Here is a 16932-nt window from a genome sequence, read left to right as displayed (position 1 = left end):
TCATCATTTGTCCTCAAGAGTCTGACCTTCACCAAAATGGCAGCGATTGGGGGTGTGTTTATCCAGTTGTTTCGGCTTCACACGCATGTCACGAGAGTGGTATGCGGGCGGGCCGCTTACTGATGACGCGGGTCCCTGGCGCTTGACAACGCTCCACCTATTGCGTGTCTGTGCTTGTGCGGCGGTACACTGTGACCGCCATGGTCCACGCTGGCACGGATTCATGTGCAGCCATGGCGGTCCACTCCTAAGAAAACGACTCTTCATTTAAAGTAATCTACGCAGTGAGTCAAGCAATAAGCTCCTGTTTGTATACACGCGTTTTATATACATACTTTTTTTATATGCATACGACCTTTCTGCAGTCATACCAGTCTCTGCATCATGGCTTTACATATTAAGTGACCTTTTATAACATTAATAACAACACTCATGGTTGGGTGTTGGTATTGGCACTTTTAACATTAGTGTTGCCACCACTATTGACACTACTATTGATACGACTTTTATCTTTAATAATAATGATATTAATATTATTACTATTTCCATTACCATTACCATCTATGATCATAATTTTTTGTTTAGGCTTACTACTGTCATTGCCGGTGTTCTTGCACTCCATGGCTGCCTTCCAGCTGCACTCCCCCGTTAGTATCATCATTAGTATCATCATTTCTATTTATTTTATATTATATTACATTTTACAACCATGTTTGGTGGTAGGCATGCAAGACCACACACATACAGTGGGAGGAGTCTGGGAGGTTCCTCACGGCTCGTTGTCATGGTGCATGGTCATGTGTGCGTATGTGTTGTGTATATAAGGGAGGTCTATTGAGGGGTGTCTTCACTGCTGGGCTCTGATGAAGAGGCTTAGAGCTTTGAAACGCGTCAGTCGGCAGGGACCCCCTTCACTTTCTCCATGACTGATCGGAGTGTGGTTCAAGGTCTTCTTACTGCAGCTTATGTCGATTAAGCTTTACTGTGTTTCTTTCTACTACACTTGTGAGTAGGCCCTGTATATATATTTTAATTCTATTAAAACCTTTTAACGGTAATACACTAGGCTGGTGCGACTTTGTTTTCTTTTCTCTTGTTTGCCACTAGGATATCCCCATCCATGAAGGGCAGCAAGGCCAGTGGCACCATTGTTGGTATCATCCTTATGGGCAATTGACTTTTGGATTATCCTCTCGTGCGCAGGAGAATTTGTTTTCTGTGTTTTTAAGCCTAGATTAAGGCTTACCTGTAGGTGCTCGAAATATCTCCCAAACCTCCATGGTTTAGGAGAGATTTACAAATGAGACAGGCACCGTAGACACTTTAGAAAGGGCAAGCGTGCCATTTCTAAATGAGATCGTGCCGTGACTGGCGGCTGATGTTATCGCGGTTCCGGCCAATCAGAGCGCCGGGGTTGCGATACCCGGAAGGAATATGGACGCTTTGTGGAAGAGGGGACTTCGGTGACATCACAGGCTTCGGTAAGTGACAGGTAAGTGACACATAATGGGCTATTATGCAATGCATATTAGCCCATTATGCTTTACCTTTGCAGGGAAACATAGAGGAAGTAAAACCCATTAGGGTTTACTTCCTCTGTAACTCAACAATGTCACATTACCTTCTTCTTGTAACTACATGTACCTCAACAACATGGACTGGTTGACTCCTTCCACTGCTTCTCCCTCTCACACTCTAGCCCTGCTGTGCAGGGATTGCAAGAGGTTAATACCAGGTCACATTCAGGTACTTACACTGCTTGGATTAAAAAAAAAAAAAACGTTATATGTTATATTAAAGGGGTTCTAAAGCCTCAAGGGTTTTTACCTTAAAGAGGAAGTAAACCCTGATGGGGTTTTACTTCCTCTTTTGCTTACTGCAAAGCCTGCAAATTATAAGCATAAAATGCTTTAATGGTTAGAGCTGCAGAAATGTGTATCTATTACATCTGCTTACAGTTTAGCCTTTATTCTTCAGCAGCAATATACTAAACAATTGCAAGCAGAATAAATTCATGCAGAAGTAAAAAAATATATTCTATAGGTAAGTCTTCTTCGCCATGCACCCCTGGCTGACAGTTGAAGGGACCTGGGCAGGAATGGGACACTGGTTGTCCCTTAGACCCCATACACACTATTAGATGTTTTGCAGATTTTATCTTCAGCTTTACCTAAACCATTTAACCACTTCAGCCCTGGAAGATTTTACCCCCTTCCAGACCAGAGCACTTTTTACAATTTGGCACTGCGTCACTTTAACCAGTAATTGCGCAGTCATGCAATGCTGTACCCATACAAAATTTGCTTCTTTTTTTCCCACAAATAGAACTTTATTTTGGTGGTATTTGATCACCTCTGCGGTGTTTATTTTTTGCAAAATATAAACAAAAAAAAGCAATTTTTTTTAAAACTATATTTTTTTGCTACAGTATAATAAATATCCCCAAAAATGTTTTTAAAAAACAAATTTCTTCATCAGTTTAGGCCAATATACATTCTTCTACATATTTTTGGTAAAGAAAATCACAAAAAGCGTATATAGATTGATTTTAGCAAAAGTTATAGCATCTACAAACTATAGGAAAGATTTATGGCATTTTTATTATTATTTTTTTACTAGTAATGGCGGTGATCTGCGATTTTTAGCGGTATTGTGACATTGCGGCAGACAGATCGGACACTTTTGACACATTTTTGGGACCACTAACATTTATACAGTGGTCAGTGCTTTCAAAATGCACTGATTACTGTGTAAAAGCCCTCATAGGGAAGGGGTTAACAATAGGGGTAAAATGCGTGTTTCCTAAGTGTGTTCTAACTGTGTGGGGATGGGACTTAGTAGGAGAGGAGACATTTTGCTTATCCTACTTACTAGGAACAAATTACATGTCTCCTCAACTCTGACAGCACAGGGATTTGTGTGTTTACATACACAAATCCCCGTGCTGGCTCTCGTGCACGTGATCACACGTGGCCGGCAGCGATAGCAACCGCTGGCCACGTGTATCAGTTTCCCCTCCGTGCAGCAGGCGCGCGCCCTCTGGCGGCCCTTAAAGGAACCCTGTACAGGGTTTTGCGCAACGGTGCTATTGTGCCCCCGTATATGTATGCGAGCCAGTCGGGATCGGAAACTGGATAATATTAGGTCAAACTTTAAGAGTTTAAATTTATATGCAATCAGGCAGTGTTTTAGTTCCCACTGCAGCTGCATGTTCATCTTAACTGAACCCCCATTTGGTTTAGCTAATTCCTAGTTTGAGTCCAGCTGCTGTTTCTTTGACCACATTGTTTATTTTTGCTCACCAGAAGATGAAGAGGAGAGGTTGTAGGCCCTTTTGCTGAAATCTTCTCCCAGAGTCCTCGTCTTATGTAGTTAACGGTTGTACCAGCCATGTGAAAAGTTCCAGGTTCTTCAATCTTCCAGTCATCATTAATAGACTGTTTGCCAGTATCCCTCAAAGCTGTAAAAAAATATACCCCTGGTTAAAATTAGCAAGAAAACCACCAGCAAATGAAATGCATTGCATATGCATTCAAAATCACTTTTTATACATGACTTTGTAAAGTGGCTTTCCAATAATATCCAGTTTAAAGAAGGTCACTTCATTTTTGATGTGAGGACAGAGGTATTGTAATCCAGTATTAGAAATGTGCTGAGATCAACATTTCCATCTCCAGTCCTCCTCTAGACTGCATTCTGTATGTGTGAAAAGATTTTCCATATTGTAATTCAGTTGTATTAGGCACACATGCTGCCTGTATTTCCCACAAACAGAATATTTGTTCTGATATGAGTAAAGATGTCCCTACACCTCTCTATTGACAGTAATAACTCTTAAGCCGCGTACACACAACCATTTTTAATGTCCTAGAAAAAAAACGACATGAAAAAAATGCTTGAGCAAAGCGCGTGACGTACAACACGTACGACGGCACTATAAAGGAGAAGTTCCATTCAGATGGAACCACCCTTTGCCGCTTTTGCTGATTTTGTGGTAGTAAAAGTTTGGTGAGAGACGATTCGCGATTTTCCGTCTGTTACAGCATGACGAATGTGCTATCTCCATTACAAACGCTAGTTTTACCAGAACGAGTGCTCCCGTCTCATAACTTGCTTCTGAGCATGCGCGTTTTTTTTCATGCCGTTAAAGCCTACACACAACCTTTTTTCACAACGTGAAAAATGACAACGTGAAAAACAATGAGAAAAATTAGAGCATGTTCTAAATTTTTAATAGTCATTTTTCACGTTGAGAAAAATGCTCTGGAGCCTACACACGATCGTTTTTAATGACCATTTTAAAGAATTGCATTTTTTCACGTCATGAAAAACGATCGTGTGTACGCACCATCAGAGTCTTGGAGACCAGACATTGTGTCAATTATACCATATGAGAGCGGTGACATAAAAATAGCTATTGTGACCGATATGGCTGCCATGGAACCTTGGGGTGGGAGGAGGCCCATTAGGGAGGTTGTTGATGCAAAATAGAACTTTAAAGTCTGCAGTGTAGAAGAGAGTCTTAAAGGGGTTGTAAAGGTAAACGTTTTTTTACCTTAATGCATCCTATGCATTAAGGTAAAAAAACTTCTAAAAGCACCGGCCACCCCCCGAGCCCCCGTTTTACTTACCTCTCCACTCAAAAGTCCCGTGCGCGTTCTCGTCGACCTATTCGGTTCCTAGCCTGGCCGTTGATTGCCTAGGCTGGGCGGATTGATAGCAGTGAAGCCATTGGCTGGCGCTGCTGTAAATCACAGCGGATGAAGCGGCGCGCCGGGGCCGAGTGATACAGTCGGCGGCTATGGCCGCCGCTGTATCACGGGAGCGCGCTCGCAAAAGATTTTCACCATGCGAGGGAGCTCGCATGAAGGTGGAAAGCTTTTGCGAGGAGGACCAGAGACAGCCGCCGAGGGACCCCAGAAGACACGGATCGGTGCCTCTCTGTGAAAACAAACTGCACAGTGGAGGTAAGTATAACATGTTTGTTATTTTGAATCAAAAAAAATCTTGCCTTTAGTGTCCCTTTAAGCTACACAGGATCATCAGGATAAAACCTTTTTTACTCCTAAGGGTGCATTCACACCACGATTTTGTCATCCTACTTTTACTCACAATTTTAGCTTTAAAATCGTACAAATCTGTATGGCAAAACGTATCCATTCACTTCCATTCATTAATTTAGGTCCCCAAGTGCATCCGATTTGATCCGCATCAGATTTGATACGATTTAAAATCGCATCAAAAATCGTGTTTGACCACGATTTTTGGTCCTGATTTGAAATCGTATTAAAATCGTGTCCGTTTTTTTTAATATTGTGGTCAATCTAAATCGTACTAAATCGGATGACTGTGCGATAAATCGTACCCGATTTTTTATTACTAGGGTTGAGCGAACCCGAACGGAGGTCCCCGCAAATTCAATAACCAGACCCTTTAGGTCTGGTATGGATATTCAGGGGAACCCCGCCGTCAATTTAAAACAAAAATGACGTGCGGTTCCCCCTAAATATCCATAACCAGACCCATTATCCGAGCACGTTGACCTGGCCGGCCGCAGAAAAGAGGGGGGGACAGAGTGCGCCCCCCCCCTCTCCTGAACCGCATCAGGCCACATGCCCTCAACATTGGGAGGGTGCTTTGGGGTGCCCCCCAAAGCACCTTGTCCCCATGTTGATGGGGACAAGGGTCTCATCCCCACAACCCTTGCCCGGTGGTTGTGGGAGTATGCGGGCGGGAGGTTTATCAGAATCTGGAAGACCCCTTTAACAAAGGGGACCCCCAGATCCTGACCCCCCCTGTGTGAAATGGTAATGGGGTACACTGTACCTCTACCATTTCACGAAGGAAGTGTAAAGTATTGTAAAAAAACACACTGACACCTTAGAATAAAGTCCTTTATTTAAAAAAAAAAAAAAAAAAAACACTCGTTCCCGGCTTCCAGCGTTGTCCTGATCCTGCGAGGGCTGATCTCCCGCGATGAGAAGATCCTGCGACGGCCGGGTGTTCTCCGATCCAGCGCTGAGAAGATCCATCCGGAGCGCAGCATCCCCGACCTCCTCATCGCCGGACACAGCCCAGCGGAATGACGCGCTGGAGCTGTGACATTACTTATATAGAGGAGGCAGGGCCACCCGTCACGTGACCCCGCCCCCTCTGACGTACCCTCTGCTACGTCACTGGGGAAGCCCAAGAAGAGGGAAGACTATGGGCTTTGCCAGTGACGTAGCAGAGGGTACGTCAGAGGGGGCGGGGTCACATGACGGGTGGCCCTGCCTCCTCTATATAAGTAATGTCACAGCTCCAGCGCGTCATTCCGCTGGGCTGTGTCCGGCGATGAGGAGGTCGGGGATGCTGCGCTCCGGATGGATCTTCTCAGCGCTGGATCGGAGAACACCCGGCCGTCGCAGGATCTTCTCATCGCGGGAGATCAGCCCCCGCAGGATCAGGACAACGTTGGAACCCGGGAACGAGTGTTTTTTTTTTTTTTTTTAATAAAGGACTTTATTCTAAGGTGTCAGTGTGTTTTTTTACAATACTTTACACTTCCTTCGTGAAATGGTAGCCCATTACCATTTCACACAGGGGGGGGTCAGGATCTGGGGGTCCCCTTTGTTAAAGGGGTCTTCCAGATTCTGATAAACCTCCCGCCCGCATACCCCCACAACCACCGGGCAAGGGTTGTGGGGATGAGACCCTTGTCCACATCAACATGGGGACAAGGTGCTTTGGGGGGCACCCCAAAGCACCCTCCCAATGTTGAGGGCATGTGGCCTGATGCGGTTCAGGAGAGGGGGGGGCCTCACTCTGTCCCCCCTCTTTTCTGCGGCCGGCCAGGTCAACGTGCTCGGATAATGGGTCTGGTTATGGATATTTAGGGGGAACCGCACGTCATTTTTGTTTTAAATTGACGGCGGGGTTCCCCTGAATATCCATAACTTCAAAAATCTTCTTTTTCCCAGACATTATTTAAAATCAGGATCCGATTTTTTAGTGAAAATTTTGACATACAATTACATACGATTTTGTCATATACGATTCCATCCGATTTAACGGTCCGATTATCGGATGTAAAAATCGTGGTGTGAACCTAGCCTAAGATACACAGGATCATCAGGATCAGATCTTTTTTGCTCCTTAGATAAACAGGATCATCAGGATCAGATCTTTTTTGCTCCTTAGATAAACAGGATCATCAGGATCAGATCTTTTTTGCTCCTTAGATACACAGGATCATCAGGATCAGATCATTTTTGCTCCTTAGATAAACAGGATCATCAGGAGCAGATATTTTTTGCTTTATCTGTTTTGTTTAGCTATCTTAACAGTGTGGATGTATTGCTAACACAACTTATACTAAAGCCCAGCCACTCTAAAACTAACCCTACTGTATATACCTCTTGCAATCCTCCAGGGCTATAAAAAAAATTCCAGTTTCTCCTCAGCTGAACCCTTAAAAATTAGCTGAGGTTTGAAGAGTTTATAGAAAGTTTTATTGGGATCATAGACTACACTGACAGATCTCCTGCTACCTGTCGGGGAGGTAAGCATAGTACGCTAAAGCTGAGCTCCACCCAAAAGTGGAAACTCTGTTTGTTTGCTTCCTCCCCCCCTCCGCTTCCACATAAGGCACCTTTTGGGGGAAGTGGGTCTCCTGTAATTTCGGCCCCCTCCTCTTTCCACCGCTGCCGGATCATTCAGGAACCGAAAGCGTGATACGTGCAACCGCAGTAGGGAACTGGCTCTTACTGGGCTCTCCCTTACGAGAGCCTATTGAAAAATCAGTTGTGGTGCTGACATCACGGGATCCCTGGACAGGTAAGGGTTCTAATAGTAAAAGTCAGCAGCTACAGAATTTGTAGTTGCTGCCTTTTAATTTTTGGAGGAAGTCAGGAGGTTTTTTATCTTAATGCATTCATACTTTCTGGAAGTTAATACTTTTTAGAACTCACAGTATTCACCCCGACAATGCCTGAACCACATACCTGTATCTGATTTGAAGTTGGCAAGGTCATGTAAATCCTAATGCCTGTGCAGTTCATGGCTGCTCTGCTCACACATTTTTGACACAGATCAATCCCCTGCTGCTGACTATCACCTTGGCTTGGTTCACACTACTACAATGCAATGCAATTTTCAGGGCAATTATATAAAGCGACTTTGAATGTGGTTAGCATATTCGTTGGAGCCAAATCGCACTGAAATTGCACAAAAGTAGTACAGGAACCTTTTTGAAAATCGCACCACACAGAGTCGCATTAAAAATAATGTGATTTCCCTTGTCGTCTGAATCAGCTCTTTTGCCGCGTACACACGATAATTTTTCGGCATGAAAAAAAAAAAACACAACGTTTTTAAAAACGTCATTTAAAATGATCGTGTGTGGGCTTCACATCGTTTTTCGGCTTCTGAAAAACGTAAAAAAAAATTTAACGTCGTTTTCAAAAATGTCATTTTTCGGGTTGTAAAAAATGATCGTGTGTGGCCTAAAACAACGTTTTAAACCAGCGCATGCTCAGAAGAAAGTTATAAGACGGGAGCGCTCGTTCTGGTAAAACTACCGTTCATAATGGAGTAAGCACATTCATCACGCTGTAACAGACAGAAAAGCGCGAATCGTCTTTTACTAACACGGAATCAGCTAAAGCAGCCCAAAGGCGAATAGAACTTCCCCTTTAGAGTGCCGTCATACGTGTTGTACGTCACCGCGCTTTGTTCATCATTTTTTTTAAAACAATGGTGTGTGGGCAACGTCGTTTTTAATGATGAAGTTGGAAAAACTTCGTTTTTTGGACATGCTGAAAAACTATGTTTTTTTTCATGCCGAAAAATGATCGTGTGTACGCGGCATTTGACTTTGCTCAAAGTTACAATAATAGTTATAATAGTGCAGGTTTTTTTTTTAATGACACTGTTACCGTATGTTGTGACATGGAAATGGAAATTTAGACTAGAAAGATGGATCTATAGATATTTATTGTAGAAATTTATATAAAAGAATCATAAATCATAATACAATATCCATTGGCATATGGGCCCAAATGTTGAGACATGTCGGGAATGTATTCATGAAAATGTATAAAGTTACTGAAAGACCCACTTTAAATACAGCACGTTAATTGTTACTAGATGATTTTAAAATTTCTAATATGAAATAACTCTAACAGTTTACAGTAGAAGACCTTATCTCAGGGGTAATGTAAATACACAAAGCTTTGTCTTGTCCAAACATGTGAGCAATGTTGATATATGAAACACTTGTGATTTCCTGTGAGCAAGTGCAATCCTCAGCCAGTTGCAGGAACAGTAACCATAACTAATCCTTAATGGGGTTATTATATTCACAAGAGCTATTTAATAAACATCTGTACTTTTTTTTGTTCCATACATAATATCCGGGAGTCTATGCACTCATGTCCGCTAAAGGTCAAACACTTGTTTTGGCTAAAGACAAATACTGGGTTGCCATTTAATATGCAGTTAGCTCTTAAAGCAGAAATTCATTAAAAAATGAATAAAACATTTAATAATAGATTTGATATAATCACTAAACATAATTTGATGTATTTTCATTTTATACCTCATTCTTCCTTTATATCAGCCTCTTATAATCCAGATTTGACTGGAAGATCAATATGGCTCTAATGCATTCCAAAATTATGTCAATTTTCCATGAAATATTTCTGTTAGGGAGAGTACAAGGATGACCTGATCAGGATACAGCTGTTCCTTGACTATCCAGTTACAGGCTGGGGCATGAATAAGCTACAGTTTTTTGCCTGAAGTGGAGAAAAGGAAGGGAGACTGAATAGAGTTACAGATCCTTTGGCAGCTAATATACAGTTTACACACAGTGTACACTGACTGGCCACTTTATTAAGTACACCTTGATAGTACCAAGTTGGACCCCCTTTTGCATACTTACCTCCACTGTGCAGTTCATTTTGCACAGAATGTCCAGGAATCCACCTGTTCTGGGGTCCCACAGCGGCTCTCGCAGCTCCTCCCCGCATTAGATAACCCCCCTCTGGGAGGCGCTCTACCGAGGTAGTTACCTTGCGGGAGCGCTCCTGAGTCATTCATTCGGTGTCCATAGCCTCCAAATGTATGACTCGGCCCCGTTCCCCAGCGCTCGCATCATTGGATTTGATTGACAGCAGCGGTAGCCAATGGCTGTGCTGCTATCAATCTATCCAATCAAGAGTCGAGAAGCCATGGAGAGAGTGGGACACGCCCACTGACATTCGGGGCTCAGGTAAGTAAAACAAGGGGCTGGGGGGCCAGACACTTCAAGGTGTTTTTTTCACCTTAACCCACCTTAACTCGGGGTGGATTTTTTCTGCTATAATCGGTATCCCCGAGTCACGCTCGGGGTAGATATGCAGAGCCTGCAGCGTGCGCTGGCTTACCTTGTCCCTGGATCCAGCAATGCCACCGCGCTGTGTGAGCGAGCGGGACCTCCTGTGCCGCCGATCTCCGTTCCCTGCGACGTTACGGAGATCCGCGCCAAATTCAAAAACGCAAACTATACTGTAGTATAAGTATAGTATGTAAAAAATACACACCCTCCTTGTCCCTAGTGGTCTGCCCAGTGTCCTACATGTACTTTTATATAATAAAAACGGTTCTTTCTTTCTGCAAACTGTAGATTGTCCATAGCAACCAAAAGTGTCCCTTTATGTCAAAAATGGTTTTAGATCAGCTAGAAAACAGCGATAATAAATTATAATCACTTGCAGAATTGTGCGATAGCGATTTGTGGGGAAATTCGTCATAAAAAAAAGAAATAATGACAGCGACAATTCTGCAACTGAGCAAATTTCAGTGATTTTGATTTGATTACATTATTGAATAATTTTTATTAGAATTATATTATTATTTGTTATAATTATTTATAATTATTTATTATATTATAATTTATAATTTTGTTTTTAAAAAAATGTCATACCCGGGATGCCTATTAGATTCTTGTTTGGTCAGATTTAAGTGAGTTATTCCTAAGAATTACAGGCCTACAGTATTAAATGCCAAATTTCCTTGCAAATAATTGTACCGCTTTTGGTACGTAATTCCAGACAGAATCATACCACCAGGGAGGTTAAAGCAGTGTTCCAGCCACAAATATATTTTTTTTAATTCAGCAGCTACAAACACTGTAGCTGCTGACTGTTAATAAGGACACTTACCTGTCCAGGGAGCCCGCAATGTCGACCCCCCAACCTAACTAATGGAAACAGGCAGTAGGGCCTTGCGGCTTCACTGGCTGTTTCCTACTGCACATGCGTGAGTCGCGCGCCGCTTTGTGAATGGGCGGCTGTCTTCTGGGGCACACATTTCCCAGAAGACAGCGCCCCCATTTCCCAGGAGGCAACGCAAGGACGAGGATGAGATCGAGGAGCTCCGCGGAGAAGGAAGTGGCAGATTACGAAGACTGCCTAGCAACAGCCATTTCTGGTAAGTAAAAAATTATAATTTTTTCAAATGTTTTTAAAAAAATTTAAAGGAGTGTTTTAATGTTGTTATTTTTTTTTATGGTGGACCTCCGCTTTAATGCATAGAATGCATTAAAGTGAAAGAACATGAAGGTTTACAACCCCTTTAATTTTTCATGGTATAGATTCAACAAGGTGTTGGAAAAATTTCTCAGAGATTTTGGTCCGTAGTGACATGATAGTCATAAAGGGATTGATATGGTCAGTTACAATACTCAGGTAGGCCATGGAATTTAAACAATGCCAATTGGTAATAAGGGGCCCAGTAACCATAACTAATCAAGAAAATATCCCCCACACCATTACACCACCAGCCAGAACTATTGATACAAGGCAGAATGGATCCATTCTCATGTTGTTTACGCCAAAATCTGCCCCTACCATCTAAATGATGCAGCTGAAATGGAGACTCATCAGACCAGGCAACGTTTTTTCCAATCTTCTATTGTCCAATTTTGGTGAGCCTGTGTGAATTGTAGCCTCAGTTTCCTGTTCTTAGCTGACAGGATTGGTACCCAAGAGACTTAGATGTATAGCATTTTTAGGGTGTGCCCCCCCAAGTATGTGTTAGGAGGATTGGTACCCAGTCTTCTACTGCTATAGCCCATCTGCTTCAAGGTTCGATGTGCTGTTCAGAGATGGTATTCTGCATACCTTGGTTGTAACAAGTGGTTATTTGAGTTACTGTTTAACCAAAGTGACACCTGCGCCTTTGTGGATGCTGTTCAATATTCCCAATATTGGCTATTTGACAATACAATGTATTTTCAGCACTTGCTTTATCAAACTTTGATTTAAAAAAAAAAAAGTGTCAGCAAGCATCTCTAGTTTCTAAGCTGGTATACATAAGAGGGCTATTTGGGAATCAAATGCTTTCCTCTGTTTGGGGTATCTTAACGTGTCAAGCAGGGACCAGACACACAAGGTTCAGTGACGGTTGGCAGTACGCCAAGGTGGTGATTTTATCTGTATGCCTTTCTTTGATGTAAATGCATTTATTTTGTGAGTTTAACAATAAATGTTAGCAATATCACTCCATGTGCATCTCTTTCTCCATTGGCACATATATTGTCCATATCACTACAATCGAGACCTATTAATGGAATAATAAGAAGGAGACACCTTGGCTTATCTTGAAGTCCTTTATAATCAATGGTGAAAGGAGACATTCTGATCATTGTAGGATAAAGATCTTGTGCGTTAACAGCTTACTTCTGGTGAGTGGGGACCCAGGAGGGGAGCACAGAGTGGCAATGGAATCCTCACAAAAATAAGTCTACATGTTTATTCTGTATTGAAAGAACTTTATGCAGTTTTGTACTTTATTGCACTTTATGTATTTTCAGTGCACTTTATTTTATTGTTTATTAAAGATATATTTTATTGTTTATTAAGGATATATTTTGGAGCAGCGCTGAGTATAATAATTTTGTATCACTACCAAATAAATGACTGCGCCAGTTTAAGTAGCCAGTGCTGAAAAGGCAAAAAATGCCCTGGAGTAAAACCTTCCAGAGGCCAAGTGGTTAAAGTAATATTGTTCAAATTTGTACTATCATGATAATTTTCAAATTACGTAATCTTAAACATGAAAATGCTGTAAATTTACCAAAAATATTGTTTAGGGAAAAAAATAAGGTTATGATAAAAAATATTAAAGCCATTATGCAATAAAAAGGTACCAAAATTGTGGTGAATTTCCCCTATCATATTCTGTTAAGGGCCCAAAAAAGGCTTGGGACAGTTCTGAGCATTCAGAAGCAGGCAGGGAAATCTGTATTTATATTCTGTATATAATGAGAAATATGAATACCTCTTGTACATGCTAATTTACATACAATAGTAAGAACAAGATTTTCAGAATTGCAATATTCACTGATAAGAATATTAACACTAAGCCTGGGTTCACACATATACAAACACAGACATTGCAGGTGATTCACACCTGCATTGTTGTGCCAATCACATACGATGTCTATCCAATGCAAATTCAGCCATACAGTTGTATGGCTGAACTCGTATGGCATTCGCACATAAAAGGTGCAGGAACCTTTTTTCCCCACACTGGAATTGGATTGCACGGGTGTCTGAATTTACAGTTCACACTGTGATCTATGAACCAATCTGGGGGTGTTATTAACTTTGTATTGACACCCCCAGCGGTTCGCAAAGAGCAGTGTGACCTGCCTGCTGGAGAGATGCGATGCGGGAAACTGCATTGGAATCACAATTGTTCCCGTATCGCAATATTGTGAACCCAGGCTAAGCTAAAGCCTGGTACACACTAATTTCTCATTCAACAGGCTGAAGAAAAAAAAAAACTGACAGCTCAGGAGCAGCCGCTGTGCGAACTATCAGATGTTAGTATAGTGATCTCCCTGCTGTGCTAATTTGTTCTTTCTGACAGGGGGACGCCCCCGGCTCCAGAACACTCCGATCAGCGCTCTCAGCCATTGGCTGATCGGGAGCAGATTGGCAGACCTTTTTCGGTCATGCCCCTTCAACAGAAGCCAGCTGAACAGCCTGCTTTTATTTAGACCGACTCCAGTACACATGGGCTGAATGACGGCCATTTTCTATTCAACCGACATTAGGCCTGTGTGTACTAGGCTTAAGCTAACACTAAGCACTAAGCTGATTAAATTCACAAATGTTTATATTGGTTAAAGAAGGATCTTCATCAGATAGCTCAAAATTGTGCAACAATATACATTGTGCAACACTTGAATTGTAGAAAGTTGTAGACAATAAAAGCAGATTGCATAATAAAGGTTCAATTCTTCAATATCACACGTTAATTGTACTAAAAATATTTTACAATTGCGACAATTGATGGCATGGCACAGTGGTGACAATTGATGGCACAGTGGTGACAATTGATGGCATGGCACAGTGGCTACAATTGATGACACAGTGGCGACAATTGATGGGCACAGTGGCTGCAATTGATGGGCACAGTGGCTGCATTTGATGGGCACAGTGGCTGCAATTGATGGACACAGCGGCTGCAATTTATGGGCACAGTGGCGGCAATTGATGGGCGCAGTAGCTGCGTTTGATGGGCACAGTGAGGCTGCAATTGTTTTGTTTTTTTTTCATTTTTTTTTGCGCCCCCTCAAAAGTTATCATACCGCCTGACCTTCTGAGATGAGAAAGAGGGACATTATTTAGTAGAACGTATGCAGGTAAAATACATATCCCTGCCTATTACCCACTGCTGCAGACCAGGAAGAAATGATATGCAAAGCAGATTAGTTAAACCTACAAGTCCTTTTTTGTCACTACTTTCCTTTCTCCATACTCAAAATAACATATGCAATCATTTAGATGTTGGATACAAGTTTTAGTGTAGTATTACATTTTGGGTAGTTTGAAGAGTATAACATTGGGTAGTTTTGGAAGTAGTTTGAAAGAGTATAACAGTTTGGGTAGTTTTAAAGTTTGAAGAGGGACTACTGCAAAAGTAAGAGAGACAGAGGGATTTGGTTCCTCCAAGTGAAGAATTATTTTGGCATAAAAAGTCAGATTAAGATAAAAGACACTTTTGTATACTTTCGTTTCTTGATTCTTACCTAGATAACTATGAGATGGTATCTCCTCCACTACTTTGATTCTTCTTGCACCAGCTGGTATCACCAGGGCCTCCACGTATCCTGCAAGGGAGAAAGCATATTTTACCACCATCATATTACACACTATTGTACTTGGAGAGCTTATTACAGAATGGAAATATTTAGGCTGACTAGGTTTACACGTAACATTGTTCTATTTAGCATATAAAAATAGAACAGTAAAATAAACCTTATAACAAGGATAAAATACTTTCAGATCTTTACAGACTGAGGTTTAGAACTAGATCTGACGTGTTGTTGAAATCATGTAAACATTTCACCCGCCATTTAAAGTGGAAAATATATATTTCATATTTCATCACTGAATCACTATATGGACCCAGCACATTTAGGTTTTAATGTAAAACAGGTTAAAAAACAGACTCTATACACATAAAAAAAAAAAGAAATTGAAGTCTTGAAAGACTTGATCTAACGTCAGACATTATTATCACAATCATGACCTAAGCTCTGTTACAAACCTAGCTTTTAGTGGATTGGTTTTTAGCTCCCTTTAACAAAACAACTCTAAAAGTGAGGAGAGATCCAAAACTTTGAGTTATCACAGGAAAAGGAATAGGGAGGAAATTTTTCAATACAACACTTGTTCATATGACAACAGTTTTTAAGGGGATTAACCTTCAAAAAGTAAAGTAAATTAAAGTGAATGGAAATCTCTTGAAAGGAACACTGTTGGCAAAGAAAATCCTAACAGGCTAATTAAATATTTATTATTTTATCTATGGTAAAGTTAGACTTTAAATGTTAAATACTGTATTTATTGCCATATAATACTCCATTTTTTTTTACCCTGAAAATAGAGGGTAAACTGAGCCTGCGTGTTATACGCCGGGGGCTGTGGACATTTTTTTTCCTGAAACTTCCCTCTTAAAGTTATGGTGCGTTATATGCCGATAAATACGGTAAGGCCTCATACACACGATAGATTAACCAGAGGACAATGGTCTGATGGACCGTTTTCATCGGTCAAAACCGATCGTGTGTGGGCCCCATAGGTTATTTAACCATCGGTTAAAAAAAAGCCAACTTGCTTTAAATTTAACCGATGGATTCCTAACTGATGGGGAAAAAACGATCGTAAGTAGGCACAATCATCGGTTAAAAATCCAGGCATGCTCAGAATCAATTTGACGCATGCTTGGAAGCATTGAACTTCGTTTTTTTCAGCACGTCGTTGTGTTTTACGTCACCGCGTTCTGACACGATCGTTTTTTTAACCGATGGTGTGTAGGCGCGACGGACCATCAGTCAGCTTCATCGGTTAACCGATGACAACGGTCCATCAGACCGTTATCATCGGATGGACTGATCGTGTGCATGAGGCTTAAGTGTTCCTGTGTAGTGTATACTCTTTTTTTTTATATTTTCTGTTGGTGCAGCTATATTGTTTACTGAACTCTGGCACATTGAACAAATGTATTGATTCTCCAACCATCTATCCCAGATTACCACAGATTAAAGCTGTCCGTAGACAGATCGAAATTCGGCTGGTTCACCCGGGACTGGCCAAATTTCAATGAGTATGTGGCGGTGCCAGTTTGACAGACGTTGATTGTTTCATTAACAAGCTACAAAACTTTTTCTTCAATCAGCTGCTGCAGCCAATTGGCTATGGCTGCTGATTGATGTTTTCTGACAGCGTTGAGTCTTGCTTTCAGAAGATAATGTTTGGGTAGGGGAGGATTCCTTCAATTCGCCAATTTTTGTTGATGGGGCAATCAGTTTTTATTTCAATTCTTTTCATTTAACGACTTGTTTTGGCCAGCTTAAGAGTAATGACAATGTGCAAAACTCAAAAATGCAGAGATTAT

General features: G+C 41.5%; 1 protein-coding gene across 1 annotated transcript in view; it reads right to left on the bottom strand.

Annotated features, from left to right (window-relative positions):
- The window catches only part of ADAMTS19 (ADAM metallopeptidase with thrombospondin type 1 motif 19), a 278331-nt gene that overhangs the window by 30567 nt on the left and 230832 nt on the right, over positions 1-16932 (bottom strand). Inside the window, exons 16-17 of the mRNA XM_040344988.1 lie at positions 15062-15142; positions 3303-3460 (exon numbers count right to left, since the gene is read on the bottom strand). Coding sequence (XP_040200922.1) covers positions 3303-3460; positions 15062-15142 — 239 coding nt within the window. The remainder of the gene's footprint in view (positions 1-3302; positions 3461-15061; positions 15143-16932) is intronic.

Source organism: Rana temporaria, chromosome 1, assembly GCF_905171775.1.
Source record: "Rana temporaria chromosome 1, aRanTem1.1, whole genome shotgun sequence".
In the NCBI taxonomy this organism is placed as follows: Eukaryota; Metazoa; Chordata; class Amphibia; order Anura; family Ranidae; genus Rana; species Rana temporaria.
The sequence above is the reverse complement of the archived record's forward strand: the minus strand, read 5'-3'. Positions and strand labels throughout refer to the sequence as shown.